The sequence below is a fragment of the Rhinopithecus bieti genome, unplaced genomic scaffold (genome assembly GCF_001698545.2).
Source record: "Rhinopithecus bieti isolate Rb0 unplaced genomic scaffold, ASM169854v2 scaffold_1673, whole genome shotgun sequence".
Taxonomy (NCBI): domain Eukaryota; kingdom Metazoa; phylum Chordata; class Mammalia; order Primates; family Cercopithecidae; genus Rhinopithecus; species Rhinopithecus bieti.
Window position 1 is genome coordinate 8,984,264 of NW_016804690.1, and position 18,234 is coordinate 9,002,497.

At 35.8% G+C, this 18,234-nt stretch overlaps 1 protein-coding gene across 1 annotated transcript in view; it reads left to right on the plus strand.

The window, feature by feature from the left end:
* The window catches only part of USH2A (usherin), an 821,881-nt gene that overhangs the window by 528,166 nt on the left and 275,481 nt on the right, over positions 1–18,234 (plus strand). The window contains exons 41-42 of the mRNA XM_017870028.1: positions 13,279–13,429; positions 13,979–14,121. Of these exons, the coding sequence (XP_017725517.1) occupies positions 13,279–13,429; positions 13,979–14,121 (294 nt within the window). The remainder of the gene's footprint in view (positions 1–13,278; positions 13,430–13,978; positions 14,122–18,234) is intronic.

Consider the following 18,234-nt stretch of genomic DNA (forward strand, 5'->3'; position numbering starts at 1 on the left):
TTTTAAAATATTTTGGTAATTAGGCAAGTTAATAAATTATAAAGGCTATCTATAGTTTTCCCCATCTCTTTCTGGTATTTTAATGACATGAATGCAGATTCTTTATTGATCCATGTAAGAATGAGCTCTCAGAAGTGAGAGTAATGAAATCAAGTAGCCAGAAATACTTAGTAATTGGATTGTTTTTCATATTCTGCACTCAACTTTTATGGAAGAAAAAAAAAAACTCCAATCAAGATAATATCAATAAGATGATCATCCATTCATTCCTTTTCAATATCCAGTCCAGTCCATTTACCAGAGAGTAGCCACCATCATCTATGCCTCAGTATTTTCAAACTAAGCAACAATTGCAGTTTCTTTGCTTAAAATATTGATGGAATCAGTGATTCCTCATCTCCTTAATACACATTTCAGACTCCTTATCTGGACTACAAGACCAGTGCCTCCCACCCTTGCTGCCCTGCTTTTAATTCCTTAAAGACTGAGATCACCATAGAGCTTCCGGCCCATAATAGGGCAGCAAGATCTTAGTCATTTAACAGGTCCAAACTTAAATACCACTTCCTTAGCAAGACTTTTTTCTTTCAACCAAAATTAAGTCAGCCCCCTTTAATGATACCACTTATAGTACACTCTTCTCCTTCGTAGCACTTTGTGAACATTTTAACTACATATTGTTTTCTATTTGTTTGATACCAGTCTTGCTCCACTTGACAATATTCTCATGCCCATAATGGTGCGACTCTGGCTAGTTTGTTCTTCATTATGCACCCATCACCTGGCACAATGCCTGGCAAGGGAGGAAAGGAGGATGGGTAGATCTGGTTTTCAGGGAATATAAAAATGACAGCACAGTTTTATCACAAATGTTTAATCTTTCTATATTTCCATATTTATAGCTTGGCGATTACTTAGTAAACAGGAAAGAGGATGAGGTTTTAAATCAAAATTCTCATGTTTGAATCCCAGCCTGGCACTTAGCACAATCCCACAGAACTGTAGGAGGCATGCAATACTCACATCATTGATAGTATGGCTGCAAGGCCAAATGAGAAAAATGCAGATGCATTCAAAAGGTGGGAGCTACATGAGAACTCATGAACACAGAGAAGGGAAAAACAGACATGGGGCATACTTGAGGCTGAAGGGGAAGGGTTAGAAGACAGAGAGGAGCAGAAAAAATAACCCTTGGGTACTAAGCTTATTACCTGGGTGATGAAATAATCTGTACACCAAAGCCCCATGACTTGAGTTTACCTATGTAACAAACCTGCACGTGTACTCCTGAACCTAAAATAAAAGTTTTTTTTAAAAAGTAATTGAATCGTTTGTAACTCAAAGGATAAATGCTTGAGGGGATGGATACTCCATTCTCCATCATGTGACTGTTTCACATTGCATGTTTGTATGAAAACATAGAATGTACTTCATGTACTACATACCCACAAAACTCTTAAAATATATATGTTTTAAAAGAATAAAATTAGACCCCTATCTCTCACCATATGCAAAAATAGAATCAAAATGGATTAAAAACTTAAGTCAAAGACTTCAAACTATCAAGCTACTGCAAGAAAACATTGGGGAAAATCTACATGACATAGGTCTGGGCAAAGATTTCTTGAGCAATATCCCACAAGCACAGACAACCAATGTAAACATGGGCAAATGGGGTCACATAAGTTAAAAATCTTCTGTACAGCAAAGGATGCAATCAATGAAGTGAAGGAGCACCCCACAGAATGGAAGAAAATATTTGCGAACTATCCCTCTGACAAGCGATTAATCATCAGAATATATAAGGAGCTCAAACAACTCTATAGGAAAAAACCTAATAATCCAAAAAATAGGCAAAATATTTGAATAGACATTTTTCAAAAGAAGACCTACAAATGGCAGTCATATGAAAAGGTGCTCAGCATCATCGATTATCAGAGAAATGCAAATCGAAGCTATAATGAGGTTTCATCTCACCCCAGTTAAAATGGCTTGTGTCCAAAAAAACAGGCAATAAATAACAAAAGCTGGCAAGGATGTGGAGAAAGGGAACCCTTGTGCCCTGCTGGTAGGAATGTAAATTAGTACAACCACCATGGAGAACCATATGGAGGTTCCTCAAAAAACTAAAAATTGAGCTACCATATGACTCAGCAATCCCATTACAGGGTATATACCCAAAAGAAAGAAAATCAGTATATTGAAGAAATAGCTTCATTCCTATGCTTGTTTCAGCATTGTTTACAATAGCTAAGATTTGGAAGCAACCTAAGTATCCATCATCAGATGGATGAACAAAATGTGGTACATATATACAATGGAGTACTATTCAGCCATAAAAAGAATGAGATCCAGTCATTTGCAACAACTTGGATGGAACTGGAGATTATTACATTAGGTGAAATAAGCCTGGCACAGAAAGACAAATGTTGCATGTTCTCACTGACCTGTGGGATTTAAAAATCAAAGCAATTGAACTCATGGATTTAGAGAGTAGAAGGATGGTTACCAGAGGCTGAGAAGAATAGTGGAGGTTTGGGGAAAGGAGGGGATGCTTAATGGGTTAAAAAAATTGAATGAATGAATAAGACCTACTATTTGATAGCACAATGGGGTGCCTGTAGGCAATAATAACTCAACTGTATAGTTTTAAATAACTTAAAAAATGTAATTAGATTGTTTGTAACTCAAAGGATAAATGCCTGAGGGGATGGATGCCCCATTCTCCATAAGGTGCTTGTTTCACATTGCATGCCTGCATCAAAACATCTCATGTGCCCCATAAATATACCTCCTATATGCCACAAAATTAAAAAAAAATAAAAAATTGAGAAAAAAAATTTCTCAAGTGATTAAAACTAAGATGGCTGGGTAATTTAAGCTGTGTATTGGGTATAAGCAGAACACACTTTTTCTAAACCTTGCGAATTTTTTAAGTGGTTATGAAATATTATAGGATCGGACTTTGTTATTTCATAAATATTGTTATTACGAATAACGTATCTAGAGCGATCCCAATTATGAAGTCATCAAGGATGGGGAAGAAAATTTCAGAGAGAAACAATAAATCTTAATGTATGGTGCTTATCTTCAAGTAACTTAAAATGAACCATGAACAAATAAGGTTCTCAAAACATTTAATTCCTATCATGCCTACCATCTTTACTATGGCATGAAGAGAATCATAAAGTAATCATTTGGACGATGTTAGCAACTAAATAGTTATAAACTGAGCTAGATTGTCTACAAGATATTAATGCTTGTGATGCTGACCCCAAAATGTTATGTCCTTTTTTTTTTTTTTTTTGCCATTACATAAAAATGTACAACTACTATGTCTCTCTAGTCATTACAGTATCACCCAGCAACATGTTTTTTGGGATACATTAAATGACTTAGTGATACTTAAGAAGATACTTTGATCAATGTAATAAATGAGTAAAGCATGATTGTAGTTATCGTGTGAGTAAAGATATGACAGGATCATGTGACAGACATTGGGGGTAAGATAAAGATCATGACAATAACAAACACTTACATGGTACTTATGATATGTACTTGATTATATCATGTATATATTATATTGTGTAACTACTTGATACGTTAACTTATGTAATCCTCCCAACCACATGCTATGAAATATATACCATCTTAGTCTTTCTTTCATTGATGAAGAAACTGAGGCACATAGAGATTTTGGTACTTGCTCAGTAATTAGCACAATCAGGATTTGAACCCAGATAAGTTGGCTCTTAACCAATACACAGATCTGCCTCTTCTGTGATTTAATCAAAATAAACGCTAAATAAAGACAGTAAAGACATTAATTAGCTGCTAATCAGCCAATTAATTTAAAAATGTAAAAAGTGCTAATTGAACATAAATGATAGTGAAAAGATGTGAAATGTTCAAGATTATATAAAGTAATAAAAAGCTTATCAAAGGTAAAAAAAGTTTTAGTTGGAAACAATGCATGAACAAGCATTTTAGAAATTAAGAAATAGTAAATGGCCAATAAGCATATTGTAAATATTTCAATCATAGTCTTTTGGTTTTCAGTGCTGTCTATAGACTGATACCTTCCTTATGTATATGCCCAGGCTTAAACACATGAACTCTTGTCCCGTGTAGACAATGATCTTCTAATAATATCTTAGGCAATCCAGAACCAACAAATTTTTTTTCTTCCTCCACCAAGTGTCCCTCCCCTATTAGACCCATCTCAGAAAATGATATTGTTTTTCAGTTAATTTCTCAGACCAGAAGCTTCGGAGTCAAGCATCCTTCTTTCATTCTCTGCATCCCTACATCTGTTCCATCACCAAATCCTCTATGAACAATACCTTCCAGACACATGTCAAACAGGCTTCTGCCTTGGGTCTGCTTCATTTGTGCTTGTCCCAGTGATTTCCAAATCTCAGCTCAGATAAAACCTCATCAGAGAGGCCTTCCCTGCCTATTGCATCTAACATGCTAACTTTGCTCCACTCCCTCCCTCATCACTCTCAATGCCCTTATATTAGAAATGCTTCTTTTTTCTCTCATTACGTGTTAATAGACTTTATTTTTAAGAGCAGCTTTAGGTTCACAGCAACATTGGGCAGAAGGTGCAGAGTTCCCCTATATCCTTGCCTCCACAGAAGTATACCCTTACCCATTATCATCCTCTTCCACAGAGTGGACCTACACTGACTTGTTTTTATCACCCAAAGTCCATAGTATATACTAAGGTTCCCTCTTGGTGTTGTACATTCTATGGCTTTAGGCTAATGTATAATGACATGTACCTACCATTATAGTGTCATACAAAGTAGCTTCACAGCTCTGAAAAGCCTCCATGTTCCATCTATTCATTCATACATCCCTCCCCCAACCCCTGGCAATCTCTGATCTCTTTTTATTGTCTCTATAGTTTCACCTCTATCTTTTTTTTGTCTTTCATCTCACTCCTCTTAATAAAAACCATTTTAATTTGTTCATTACAATATTCCCAGGTTATGGAATAGTGCTAGGCATACAATAGATGATTTTTTAAATAACTGCTGACTTAATGAATTATAATATATATATATACACACACACACACACACACACAAACTTTATATCCATCATATGTAATTATACTATATACAAATTATATGACATGTGGATACATAATATATTTAATTATATACTTGTATTATTATATATATGTGTGTGTGCATATATAGGCATTATATAAAATACTCATTTTGATGAGGATACTGGGAAACGGACCACTCGTACCTTAGTGATGGTAGTATAAATTCAACTTTCTGGAAAACAATTAGTCAACTAATATCTGAAATGGTAGAGCATTCATTCATGTTTACCCAATAACTCTAAAAAGTATCCCTAAAGATGCATCATTCTGTATCCGTCAATGTCATCTTTGTTAAGTGAATGCTCTGCATCTATAAAATAATACGTGCAATTATTTGAAAAGTCATGCTACCAAAAATACTTACTGGCATATATGGTAAAGCAAATAAAGGTTACTAAATAATATGTAAGTATTCATCTTAATGTTTTTCTTAATTGTGTACACATCTATTTGTATAGAAAAAAAGACAGGAAAGATTATCTATAATAATTTAACAGTGGCTAACTCTGGGTAGTGTAATTATGGATGATTATTTTCTTCATTTATTTTATAATCTTTAAAGTTTATATCATAAACATATTTGTAGTTAGGAAAATGCAGATAGCACTTGACGGCACTTTTAAAAGAGCTCTCTTTAGTTCTCCAAGAACTAAATTTTATCATTTGTTTAACAAGTATTTAATGACCAATACTAAACTCTCAAAATTTGTTAAGCGCTCTGAAGTTTACAAAGATAAATAAAAAGCATATCTGTTCTCAAATGGTTTATGTTACCATTACCTTGGTTTATCATGGGACAAAGCAATAATTAGACTTAAATTTAAAATTCAACGAGGTTTTGGGAGATCAACGATGGTCGTGAAAACAAAAGGGACGTATATGAAACCACAGGTTTCTATCTACCATTCATTGAGACATGTTGCTTAGCCTTTTCTAACCTCAGTTTTTATATCTGTGAAATAAGAACATTGAGAGAAATGAATGATCAAATGAATGTACTCTAAAGTAGTATTTCAGATTTAGTTTGATAATACCTCCAAGCAATTAATCTCATTTATGTTAAAAATATTTTTCACGTTTTATTGTAATTTATTTGTAAATAGAAAATATGTTCTCGATGCTAACAATTGTTAGGTTAATTAGAGAAATAGTTTTTTCTGCAGATCTTTCCCCCATCAACTCATCCATTTTTCTAACCATTGATCATCCATTCATCCAGTTTTTATAGGATCTTTCATAGATAAAGTACTGTGTTGGGCATTATGGCACGTCTTTAATTACTCTACCCCTTTAATATTCCTTTAAGACTATGTATACATTAGAAAATAATTAATCTGGTATCTTTAGCTATCTATATGACCATTTTGAGTCAGCTACTTAGCTGATACAAATGAACTTGATGAACTCCAGTATTAAGCAGGCCAAAATTAAGATATTCAGTTTCAGCAGCATCACTTGAAGAAAGGAAAGTCAGTGTCTTCCTGTGGCAGGCTGTGGTCACAATACACAAGGAGTGTAAGTCCAAAAGACATTCTCAAACTGGAACACATCCAGATCAGTTAACAAGGGTAGAAAATGGTTGAGAAAACATAATACATGGAAACTAGTTGGAGAGAACAGGGATGTTCAAACTGAAATGGGGAAATTTAGTGGAGAGGAGGACAAATGCTTGAAAATACCTGAGGTTCTAGTCTAGGTATTAGAGATTAGAGGTAAGGTCCTAAGGAGTTCAGTGCTGTTAGCATGACCAACCATATGCACCTCTTGCCCAAAATAGTCCCAGTTTATGCCTGATACAACTCAGTTTGCTCCTATTAATCACTTCAAGTGCCCCATTTCACTCAGAAGGTCTCAATGTGAACAAAAGGTTATATTTGCCCTAAGTTTTGTAGAACCGATATAATTCTTTGTTCTACATCAGAAAGAACTTTCCAATGATAAAGACTGTTCAATAATGTGATGGGACAACTTGCAAAGCGACTATTTCCATGTCACTGGTAAGGAACAAGCAGAGGCCTGGGGTCACCTTCTGGGATGTTCTAGGCAAGGATTCCTTATTTGGTGAGAGGATAAAGTTGGTGACTTTTAAGCTTTCTGCCTTTTGATTTTAAGATTCTGTTGTTTTATTTTTTAATATTCTATGGTCAAATATCAGATCCATGACATACCTACGAAAACACAATTTTTAAAATATACTTTTTCTCTCACTAACATGAAGACCTCTCCATTTTACATTGCATTGAATTTCTGTGGATGTTGACTAATTCTGGAGATGTGCCAAATTCATGCTAGTAGTTCTATGTGTGGTACCTTGTGAAATGATGAGAATCCCTGCTATGATAAAGAAATAAGACCGGGGGGGGTACTGTTTAAGAATATGACCTGGATGGAAAATAAATCCAACATTTATTGAAACATTTATTTATAATGTAAATGGTTCGCTTTTATATTGATTTAATACATTTAATAGTCTATATTATAAATCATTTACTATAGCAGGCTGTTTCATGATGTAAAGTTAAGAGCACACTGCCTTTGAACTTAAAACGGCCCATGTTAGAATCCTCAGTGTGCCAGTTATATCAGTTCTGTGATTTGAAATAAAATATTTAACTTCTCTCTGAGCCTCTCCTTCTCCGTCTCTCCTACGAAGAGAAAACACTACAATTTTGGAGTGTAATTCTGAGGATTCTAAATAATTATGTTAAATAACCTTGTACATAGTATGCTTTCAAAAAGTTCGCTCTGATGAAGGACTGTTTTGTGAATATGAAATCTATTTTAACCTCCTTGTTACTATTTAATGCTGCTCTGTTTGTGCATCCTTGTGTTCAAGGTTGACTGTCCATTTGTTAGCACATCTGCATATTCCTCATAATTAATATCTTTTTAAATGACATATGGTTTAGTGACTGGAAATCGAGTCTTGCCTTCTGTTTTCAATTTGTTCATGACTCAATGACTCGATATATGTGTCTGAACTTTAATTTTCCATTCTGGAAAGTAGAATTTAAAACCCTTGCTCATAAGTAGCTATTTCAGAAAATGATGAAGAAATGTGTAATCCAAGGATTTTGTATATGTGCCAGGCTATTCAGCAATGCAGCATATAGGTAAAAGGCCACTGTTTCTCTAATGTTAACAGAGAAGCCTAAATGAGAATGCCAAAAATGTAATCCCTGAAGTGAGGGGGTAATTTGGGGTAGGCTAGAGTCAGATTCTTAGTGAATTCAGCAAGAAGCACCACATCTAAATGGAATGAGCACAGAAAGAGTTGGTGGGAGCCCTAGGCCCTGGAATGAGGCTGAGAACATCATTAATCTGGATGAACAACTGATAGCACCCCCAAGGCCGTGCCTCTGCAAGCCAGGGATCTCTGAAAGACAAGGCCCAGTGCACCCCTGGAAGTGAGTTTCTACTTTCGAGTCCCCCGTAGCATTTATACCTCTTCTGTTCTGAGTATTCTTTTTTTGGTGATATAGTTATTTGAGTCAGGTCTAATCTGTTAAACATAAAAGTAGATTATTTTATTCCTCCTTCTACCTATTCTGCCCTTTCCCTGCCTTTAACAAGAACCTCGTGCAGAGTGGTATTCAATAACTTGTATTATAGAATTAAGTTTGATACAAAATATTACAGGCTTATTTGATATTTTAATACAGCATTTTATTTCACTATTTTGAAATGCACGCACACAGGCAAATAAAACATACCACAAAAGTAACATGTTGGTGGGATGTCCTGAGAAACAATTTAGTGCATATGGAAAGCACAGTGAATTCATTTTCTCCCTAAAATATTCTTCTTGTCCCCACAGACTTGGTAGTCACCAGGTACATTTGTAAAGCCTCTGTTTTTGCCTTTGAGAGCTCACCCCCCAGAGTTTTATAAATCTGTAGGGAGCAAAGGTTTAGGACTTGTGTAAATAAATCATTTTATATTTGCTTTTTTGTTTGTTTTATTTTGTTTTGTTTTCTTAGAGGAGTTTAGGACATGTCTCAGTCATCGTCTATTTGGTTTTTTGTTTTCTTTCATTTTACATATAGATAAGAGTCTAGTGGTGTATATCATTTTAAAGTATAATAAAATTATACATTCAAGAGATTACACCATCTCGATTATTCCAATCTGTGATTTAACTTATTGCTTAATGTTTTGTATGAATTTGGTCTTCTGAAGCAGGTTAAATTTGAAATTTTATTAGAAACCCACTTCCTTTGAATTTATAGATTGGGGTAGCTGTTTTATCTAGTCTCTGTGTAGAATTATTATTTACTGGACAAGATGTGTTGATTCAGGCGGTTGTCTTGGAGTGTTTGCCCCGTGAGGGTCATATTAAACTTGAGAGAAGCTTTTTGAGCAACAGAGCATCTTGGAGACAATATATCAAGCTGATGGATACAGGGCTCTTCTGTTAAGAAACCAGCAGCGGAATTATGGCTGGCTCCCAGTTATTGCTTTGGTGCTAAGGAGCCTCTAAGGATTAAATCTAGGATAAAAGGGGTTAAACAGAGGGGAAAGGAAGGTTTCCAGAATTCAGTGTTACTGGAAGCATACAGAATGAATAGTTATATATAAATAATTTAAGATGACCATTCTTTTTGGAAATATTTCGCAGTTTAATATATTCAAAGTGTACCAATTTAATGGAGCATATTGTTTTATTATTACTCAGAAGAGAATTCATGACACTTTATTATTATTATGAAACCTACTTTGGGGCACTTCTTCCTACTTTCTTAATAGAAAGGTAATGTAGTTTTTTAACACATAAGGGATTTTGTGTGCATATTAAAACTGTTTTTTGGGGGGCTAATGACTTGAAATTCAGAATTTGGATTTTCAATTACATTATACTCCTTGATGTAGAAAAATTAGAAAAAATAATCAAATAAGAGACATGGTTTTATATGTGATACATTGTATGCAATTTGCACTTTACTTTTTGCCTGTGTTTTCACAGTGCTCTTTTTTCTATGTGTGCACTTATTATAAATCAAAGTATATAAATCAAATAAGAAATTATGATTGTTTAAAACTATTTGTGTTCATAGATAAAATATCAATTAAATAGCCTTTAGCAATGAATGTCCTTCAAACCAAAAATGTAAACTTAAGAAGTGGATAGCTGGCCCCGGGCAGCAATCTTATTGCACTTTCTAGTCATGCCACACTTTTACTAATTGAGAGAATTATTTCATATCATTTCCTCTCTCTTCAAGCATCCATTTCATCCACACACTTTGTCACTGAGCCTTTGCTTTGATTTTGCTCACTGAGACACTGGGTATCATCAAAGGAGATCTTTGCTATTATTTCGTCACTGAATCTACTCACTGCTCTACATCTTCATCTGTCCATTCACTTTTGCACAATGCGAGAACTATCCCTGCTCTGTTTGGTAGCCATTGCGCACTGACTCTCAGTTGATTCAAATGTGCACGGACTCACCTCTCTCTTCCTGCACTAGGACTTTGCTCTGGCAATCATTCTTTCTTCTACAGTATCATTTCCCCTAGTCTATGCTGGATTCTTCCAATAAACATGCTTATATACTGCAACATCTTCCAGTCTTTAGAAAACCTTCATTTGATATCATGAGCTTCGCTAGCTGCTGCCCCATTTTATAATCCCTTTTAGAATAAATTCCCTCTAAGTGTTATCTAAGCTCAATGTATCTGCTCTTTACTCCCTCATTCTCTTCACAACGTTAGCTCAGACTGCTGTGCCCAGCACTGCACTGCATCTGTGCTTTGCAAAGTTATCAAACACCTGCACTTGGCCAAATGCAAAGTTTTAACTCCCAGTCTTCTTCTTCCTTAAAGTCTCAGCCGAGTTGAGACAGCTGATACGTCCTTCCTTTTTTCATGTGATGTCCTTCCTTTTTCATGTGCCTTCTTTCTTTACTTGGCTTCCAGTCTACACCTTCTCAGTTTTTCTCCTACCTCACTGACCACTCCTTCTCAGTATCCTTTGCTATAGAGGTTTCCTCCTGACCTCAACATTTTGGTGGATTCCGGGGCTCAGTTCTCAGACCTCTTCTATACTCATTCTATCAACACTCCCTTCTAGTTTATTTCACCATCTCAGCCTTTAAATATCACATATATGCTGACCTACAACTCCTGTGAAGACTACGACTCCTATGAAGACTACAACTCCTGTGAAGACTTTTCCTTTCTCTCTCCTCCTTAGTTCGTGTTAGCCACGCTGACCTTCCTACTGTTCCTTAAACACAACCGGAATGTTTTCCTCCTTACTGCCTTTGAATGTACTGCTCTCTCTGGCTGGATTGCTCTTCCTCCAGACATTAGGATGGCTGCCTCCCTCATGTCAGTGAAGTCTCTGTTCAAATATCACTGAATTGCATTTGCTTCCTATAATCTTCCCATCGAATTGACCTAGTAACTAAAACTGCACAATTCTTTTTACCTTCTCTTTCCTTACCCTGCTTTATTTAGCCTTACAAAGCACTTATGGCCACCTGATATTATTGTGTACACAATACTTACTTGTTTATCACCTGCTCTCTCCACTTGAATGTAAGCTACCTAGGGGCAGGAGTCGTGTCTGTTTTATTCAGTGCTGTTCTCCTTCCACATGAAGGGTACTGCTTAGCACAGAGTGGAGCCTCAATAAATGTTTATTGAACAAATGAATGAATTATTAATGAACTCAAACCCATTACAGCAGATTGATGAAACATGTAATCTAATTCTTCTATTCTCATCACTGGTCATTCGTTAGCCTCATTGTTCACAGACAGCTTCTTCTGAATTGGAGAGTACATAAAATTGACACACTACACAAGGTTATGTATAAAATGAAGTTGAAAATGGACCCTGATATTTCATTTATTCTCATTATTTTGATCACTTCTCCTTCTTCATCAATGGCCTCTGGTAATTTGTGGTCATTAGGAACCTATATTAGAATAATCAGAATGTTCCCAACAAAGTATGTTATACTAGCAATTAAATTATGCTAAAAAAAAGTTCAGGTCAGTCCAATGTAATAACAGTAATAATATTTAGCAGCTAGTAATTATCAGGGTCTAAAATCAGGTGCTTTATTTATATGATCTCTGAACTTCACAACAATTCTATAAAGGAAAAATATTATACCTACTTTAAGGATCAGAAAATATAGGCTTGGAGTCATTAGGTCATTTTCCTAAAGGCACAGAGTTTTGCTGAATTTGCTTTCAGGTTTCTGAATAGCTTTGGAACAAACTGATTTGATTTGGAACATGCTGATATGACAGGCTCATTTAAGGTATACCTGTTGGAAAAAATTAATTAAATAATCAGTGTCATCTTATCAATTTTTTTTAGTAGAATAGGCTTTAGTTTTACACATTCCTATTAGGGCTTCTAGAACCATTCAAATAGATTTCGCTGGTAAATTGTACCAAGCAGGTATATTGAAGTCAGAACAGATTGGCTGGAGACTCAACTAGACTAGAAAAAGTGGTATGTATGCTCTAACTTGCAAAATTGAATAAGGGCAGGAGAAGCGATAACTGAGAAGGGATAACTGTATAACACACATAGGGAAAAATGTCTAATTTTTGTATTTTCATGGATGAGCATTAAGGCTGGAATATGCTATATTCAGCCACTTATGTTTATTTATCATTCCAGGAAAATACAATTTTAGCAAACTTCCCTTCCTCAAAATAAAAAAAGAAAGAAAGAAAATAAAGCCATTGTGTTCATATGTAGTGGTGTGATTTAAGGCAGCAATGGACGATATCAGGGGGGAAGAATATGAGATTTGGACTGCTTCAGTGTTCAATTGCTTGGTCTGTTGAACAAAGAGTTAAATTAAAAAGGTACTTTAGTATTTGCTTCACTAAATTCCCTCCATGTTTTCAATTAGATAAACAGAAGTACAGGTGGGAATGTGCTGCATATTCATTTGTCTTGCTGTTTGGGGGCCGGTTTTTAAGACTGAAATACTAATGTAATTGTGTTGAAACGAACAATAAGGAAATACAGGAGTTCAGGAATGAAAATGTTAAATTAAATGGACCATGTTTAACATTGTTGTTGATCCTGAGGAACAGTTTTTCCAGTATATGGAGCATTTCGATTCCATCCAGCATATGTTCTCCACAGTTTTCTCTGCTCTAATTCATCTGTGTTTTTCGACAGCTCCAGATGGCGTGCTGCCTCCCAGGCTTTCATCTGCCACTCCAACCAGTCTTCAGGTTGTCTGGTCTACACCAGCTCGTAATAACGCTCCTGGCTCTCCCAGATACCAACTCCAGATGAGGTCTGGAGACTCCACCCATGAATTTCTAGAGTGAGCATTCTACTTTGTCCATTTTATCTATCAGCTGGGTTACATAATATAGACATAACATTTTTGAAGAGCAGGTCGATTCTCATTTGCAAAAAATATAGGTTACCTTTTAAAAGTTCAAAAAAAAAAAAAAACCCAGACTACTTAGAGGATAATCATTTGCTTTGCAAAATATCTATTTTCACTTATATGACCTTTAAAGTAAGATTTCTTCCCACTGAAACTTTTCATGAGCACGTGCATTACAAAAAGCAATGAAACTAACAAAATAATGTCTGAACTGTCACTAACAAATTATAACACCTATTGTACAAATCAACATGGCAGTCAGTCTCAACACTACTAGCATTTACATTTCGTAGAAACACAAGATTACAAACTCTCAGTCAATGGCCATTTATTTTAAAAGAGATCTCATTTGATGGCAGAAAATTACAGTACTTAAATGTATGTTGGCATCTTCTAAAATTTTTTTGTAGTAAGAAATAGATTTGCTTTTATTTCTTTGAATGTTGAAAACTTCTTAATTGACATTTCTTTCCCATACAGGTTATTTTCTAATCCTTCTGCATCGTTAAGCTATGAAGTGAGCGATCTCCAACCGTACACAGAGTATATGTTTCGGTTGGTTGCCTCCAATGGATTTGGCAGTGCACATAGTTCTTGGATTCCATTCATGACCGCAGAGGACAGTAAGTGGTCTGAACAATACACAGCCAAATGTCTTCTACATTAGGGAGTTTAAAATGTCTTCAGTTTTTTCCAAAGCAAAGAAATGAACCTCCCTTATTTACTTGTCGTTTAGTGACAATAATCTTTTCCAGGGCAAGCGGGGGGCAAAGGTGGTCAGTCTCTCCAGAAAGAAGAATAATGTGGTCTTGGAGGCTTGGAGGGTTAGGCCTACAGACAGGACAAAGTAATACACTATAAATTATGATATGGCCCCATTCTGTCCTTCAGGGTACATCTTGGTGCCCTGCAAGAGAAAAGTTGTCATCTTCTGCTTTATGACTGAATGTTCTCTGTTTCGGAGAAATTCTGGCAGGCAGAAGAAAATGAAATATGGACCTTACTTCATGAGGCTGCTTACGTATACTTGTTCCTGGAAACAGGTTTCATTTTCCTGCTTTTACTCATACCCCAAAGACAGCCTTCAGTATAGAGAAGCATAATCTGATAGCAGTGTATTACAAAAGGTGGATTGAGATTTCTTTATTCAACCAATAAAGAGAATTTTACAGTTGTTCAATAAAAAGTTATTTTTGCATATATTTGCTAGATTATATTTGGAATAAATACATGACCATAACATTTGGTTTTATACAAATTGCCTCTATAAAAGCATATATATGAAAGTAGAGGGTTTTTTAAAGAAAAGTTGGAAATAAAATCAAGCTATACAGAGTGAATAAGGACATTGTATCTTTGAACAGTTAGGTTTTTTGAGTTAATCTTGTCAAATCTTTTAATCACAGGCTTCTTAGGAGATGTTCTCTGCTGGCCCATTGCCATGCTGGCTCTATATCCAATGAGAATGTTAAGTGACTTTCAAAAGCCTAGATATTAACACAAGGATATGGTATTTGCAACAATATCAATTGTTTATTAAATATATTGTTTTATTTCTATAATACCTTTAATTGCATTATTTTAGTGAAGATAAGACATCAAATGAGATATAATCAGTACAATCTATCTTGTTTAAAGTTGACTTTATTTTTACAAAAAAAGAGCCAGCATTATGAGCAATAATGTATATTACTTAATCCATTTCTTCCAATTTGTAATTACTCCCTGGGAGAAAGTTAGCTACTTTGCAAGGGGACTCTCAGTGTTTTTGTTCTCAAGGGTGTCATTTAGTAAATTATCAGCACAGTACAATAAACGGCACCCAAAGTTCAGAAAGCATTAATTCGCCACCTTTTAGGAGGAACATTACATGCACTCTGGGGAATCTGGACTCCATGATTACCAGATTTATAGACTGAAGAATTCACACTCAAAATAGATTTCCAAAGAAACATTTAAAACAACTGAAGATAGGTTTGTAATCTCCTTCTTATGTACAGCAGCATGCTTGATGGCACTAAATAAAGGTTAGCCAAAAATAATTATTCAACCCACTGCAGAGGTGATGTCTCAATAGAATGCTTGGAAGAAGAGAGAAAGAATTTTTTTTGGCACAGCACTTCTTATCCCCTAGAGAAAGGTCAACACTCAAACCTCCTCAGTGGTAATCTCCCCACAATTTTTATTGAATGAGGGCCATGACCTGCCATCTATTGGCAGGGAGGTAGCACATAAATAAGCAAAAGTCCAACATATTGTAAAATACCAATTAGCATAGCTTCCTTTGTTGAGCAAACTTATCTTTGGTCTCCTTTTACTATAAAACAAGTTTTACAGACCATACATGTACATGGTCGGAATTTTCATACACAGAGACCCTAGCATGGCTGTGACATTTAGGGCTTGAGTTTAAAGTGAGTGCTATTAACCCTTCATTGTCCTTAAGTAAGAATTAGTAACACTTGAATAAATAGCAGGTATCAACTCATAACCGTCATTTTTGTTTAAACCTTTTCCTCAAAATGAATGAACCCTTTCTTCCTCTGCTTTGTGTGTACACTGTGAAGTCACATACATAGCAAAGAACTGGAAGGAGGCCATGTGTACCTGCAGGTTATGTTAGCAGTACATACTCACCCCTGAGACATGGTGACAGGGTACTGTATATTTTAGATGTCAGTGGAGATGGATGCCATCTCTGAGAGGATGTGCAATTGAGTTGACAAAGACTGAGTGATTGGCATTGGGCACAAGCAGTTTTTCTGTCAAGGCTACAAAGCATTGCTTATAAAACCACCCATACGGACAGGTCCATGCCAGAATCACGCTTCATACATGATCCTGACCAGCACCCCCTGCTCACCAAAATGTAATTTCCTCTTCCTTCCTTCCTTCCTTCCTTTCTCCTTTCTTTCTTTCTTTCTTTCTTTCTTTCTTTCTTTCTTTCTTTCTTTCTTTCTTTTCTTTCTTTCTTTCTTTCTTTTCTTTCTTTCTTTCTTTCCTTCCTTCTTTCTTTCTTTCTTCTTTCTTTCTTTTCCTTTCTTTCTTCATTTTTTCTTTCTTCATTTCCTTTCTTTCTTTCCTTCTTTCTTTTCCTTCCTTCCTTCCTTCCTTCCTTCCTTCCTTCCTTCCTTCCTTCCTTCTTTCTCTTTCTGTCTCTCTCTCTTTCTTTCTTTCATTTTTTTGAGATGGAGTTTCACTCTGTCGCCCAGGCTGGAGTGCAGTGGCATCATGTCAGCTCACTGCAACCTCTGTCTCCTGGGTTCAAGCAATTCTCCTGCCTCAACCTCCCAAGTAGCTGGGATTACAGGCGCCCAATACCACGCCCGGCTAATTTTTTTATGTTTTTATTAGAGACAGGTTTCACCATGTTGGCCAGGCTGGTCTGGAACTCCCGACCTCAGGTGATCTGCCCACCTCAGCCTCCCAAAGTGCTGGAATACAGGTGTGAGTCACCGCGCCTGACCCAGAGTGCAATTTTCCATGTAGAAATCTCACATATCACCTTACAGAATGAAACAGAGAAGTCACCTCATGCCCACACTTAAATTCCATACCATCAACAGGCACCTTTCTGCATCAGCCACAGTCTTATAGCTTTCCAGTGCCAAAATGGGTCACCAATGGCAAGATTTTTAGTGTGATATTTCAAGACAGTGACTTTCAGCAAGCCTGTGACACAGGTGAAACCACAAAGAGAAATCTAGGCAGGCAATGAGCTGCAGCCGGAGAAGCAAATGTGTGGGCGCAGAGAAGTTATCATGGACAGGGAAACAGGATGTCAAGAATTTTAATAGATTTTTTCAAATAATTTGTCATTACACCAGTGTGCCACCAATATCCAGTTCCATGCATTTTTAAAAATCTAGTGTGCTGATGCCAAATAATAATAATGCACATTTCCTATGAATATTTTAAATCCTGTTAAACGTGTGTTAATAAAAGATGTTTGTTCCAGCCAATTTGGTCAGTGTAGTGTTTAACTGTTTGCAACCAGATAAACACAAGCAACACATTATTTTTTAAATGTACTGCTGGCAGTCCAAGCACCTGGCATGTCCACAGCTTGCAAAAATGTCCTAAGATTATGCGAGACTTGGGAGCATGTGATTAATAAAATGAAGGCACTTACCTAGCAGCTGAAAATGTTGATATCTTGAAACCAGAGATAACCATCACTCCTGATTATATGATTGTTCCTTCTCTCTCGTATGTTTGCAATTGTTTTCTGTAAAGTACAAACATGTAGAAATTGGAGTGGGTACGGAGGGCAAGTTTCTTCAAACCTCAGCTTAAATGTGGATGTACTCTTTTGCGTACCAAAATCCTGCCTTGTGTTAACTACGAATTAACCTACTTTTTCTTCAAAATGTGGATTCCCAAAAAAAGTTAGATAATCTGTTTCTCTTAAGGTTTCCCAGGAAATATTTCATAAGATTGAAATATGGGATATCTAATTTTAGGGACAAACATATATGGCATACGCAAGCAATTAGATCAACTAATGAAATTGAAATCATTTTCTAAAATCACTTCCTTACCTCCAAAAAAAAAAAAAAAAAACCAAACTTGAATTCACTCTAGATTTTACTATTTAGTTGTCATATATTTTTAAATGTTTGATCATTTCCCAAATTTGTAGTTTAAAATTCCACATTTGTATTTTTAACCACTAATTTAAGAGGCATTACTGCATAAAACCTTTGGAATTCGAACAGTTTATTCTGTAGGTTTAC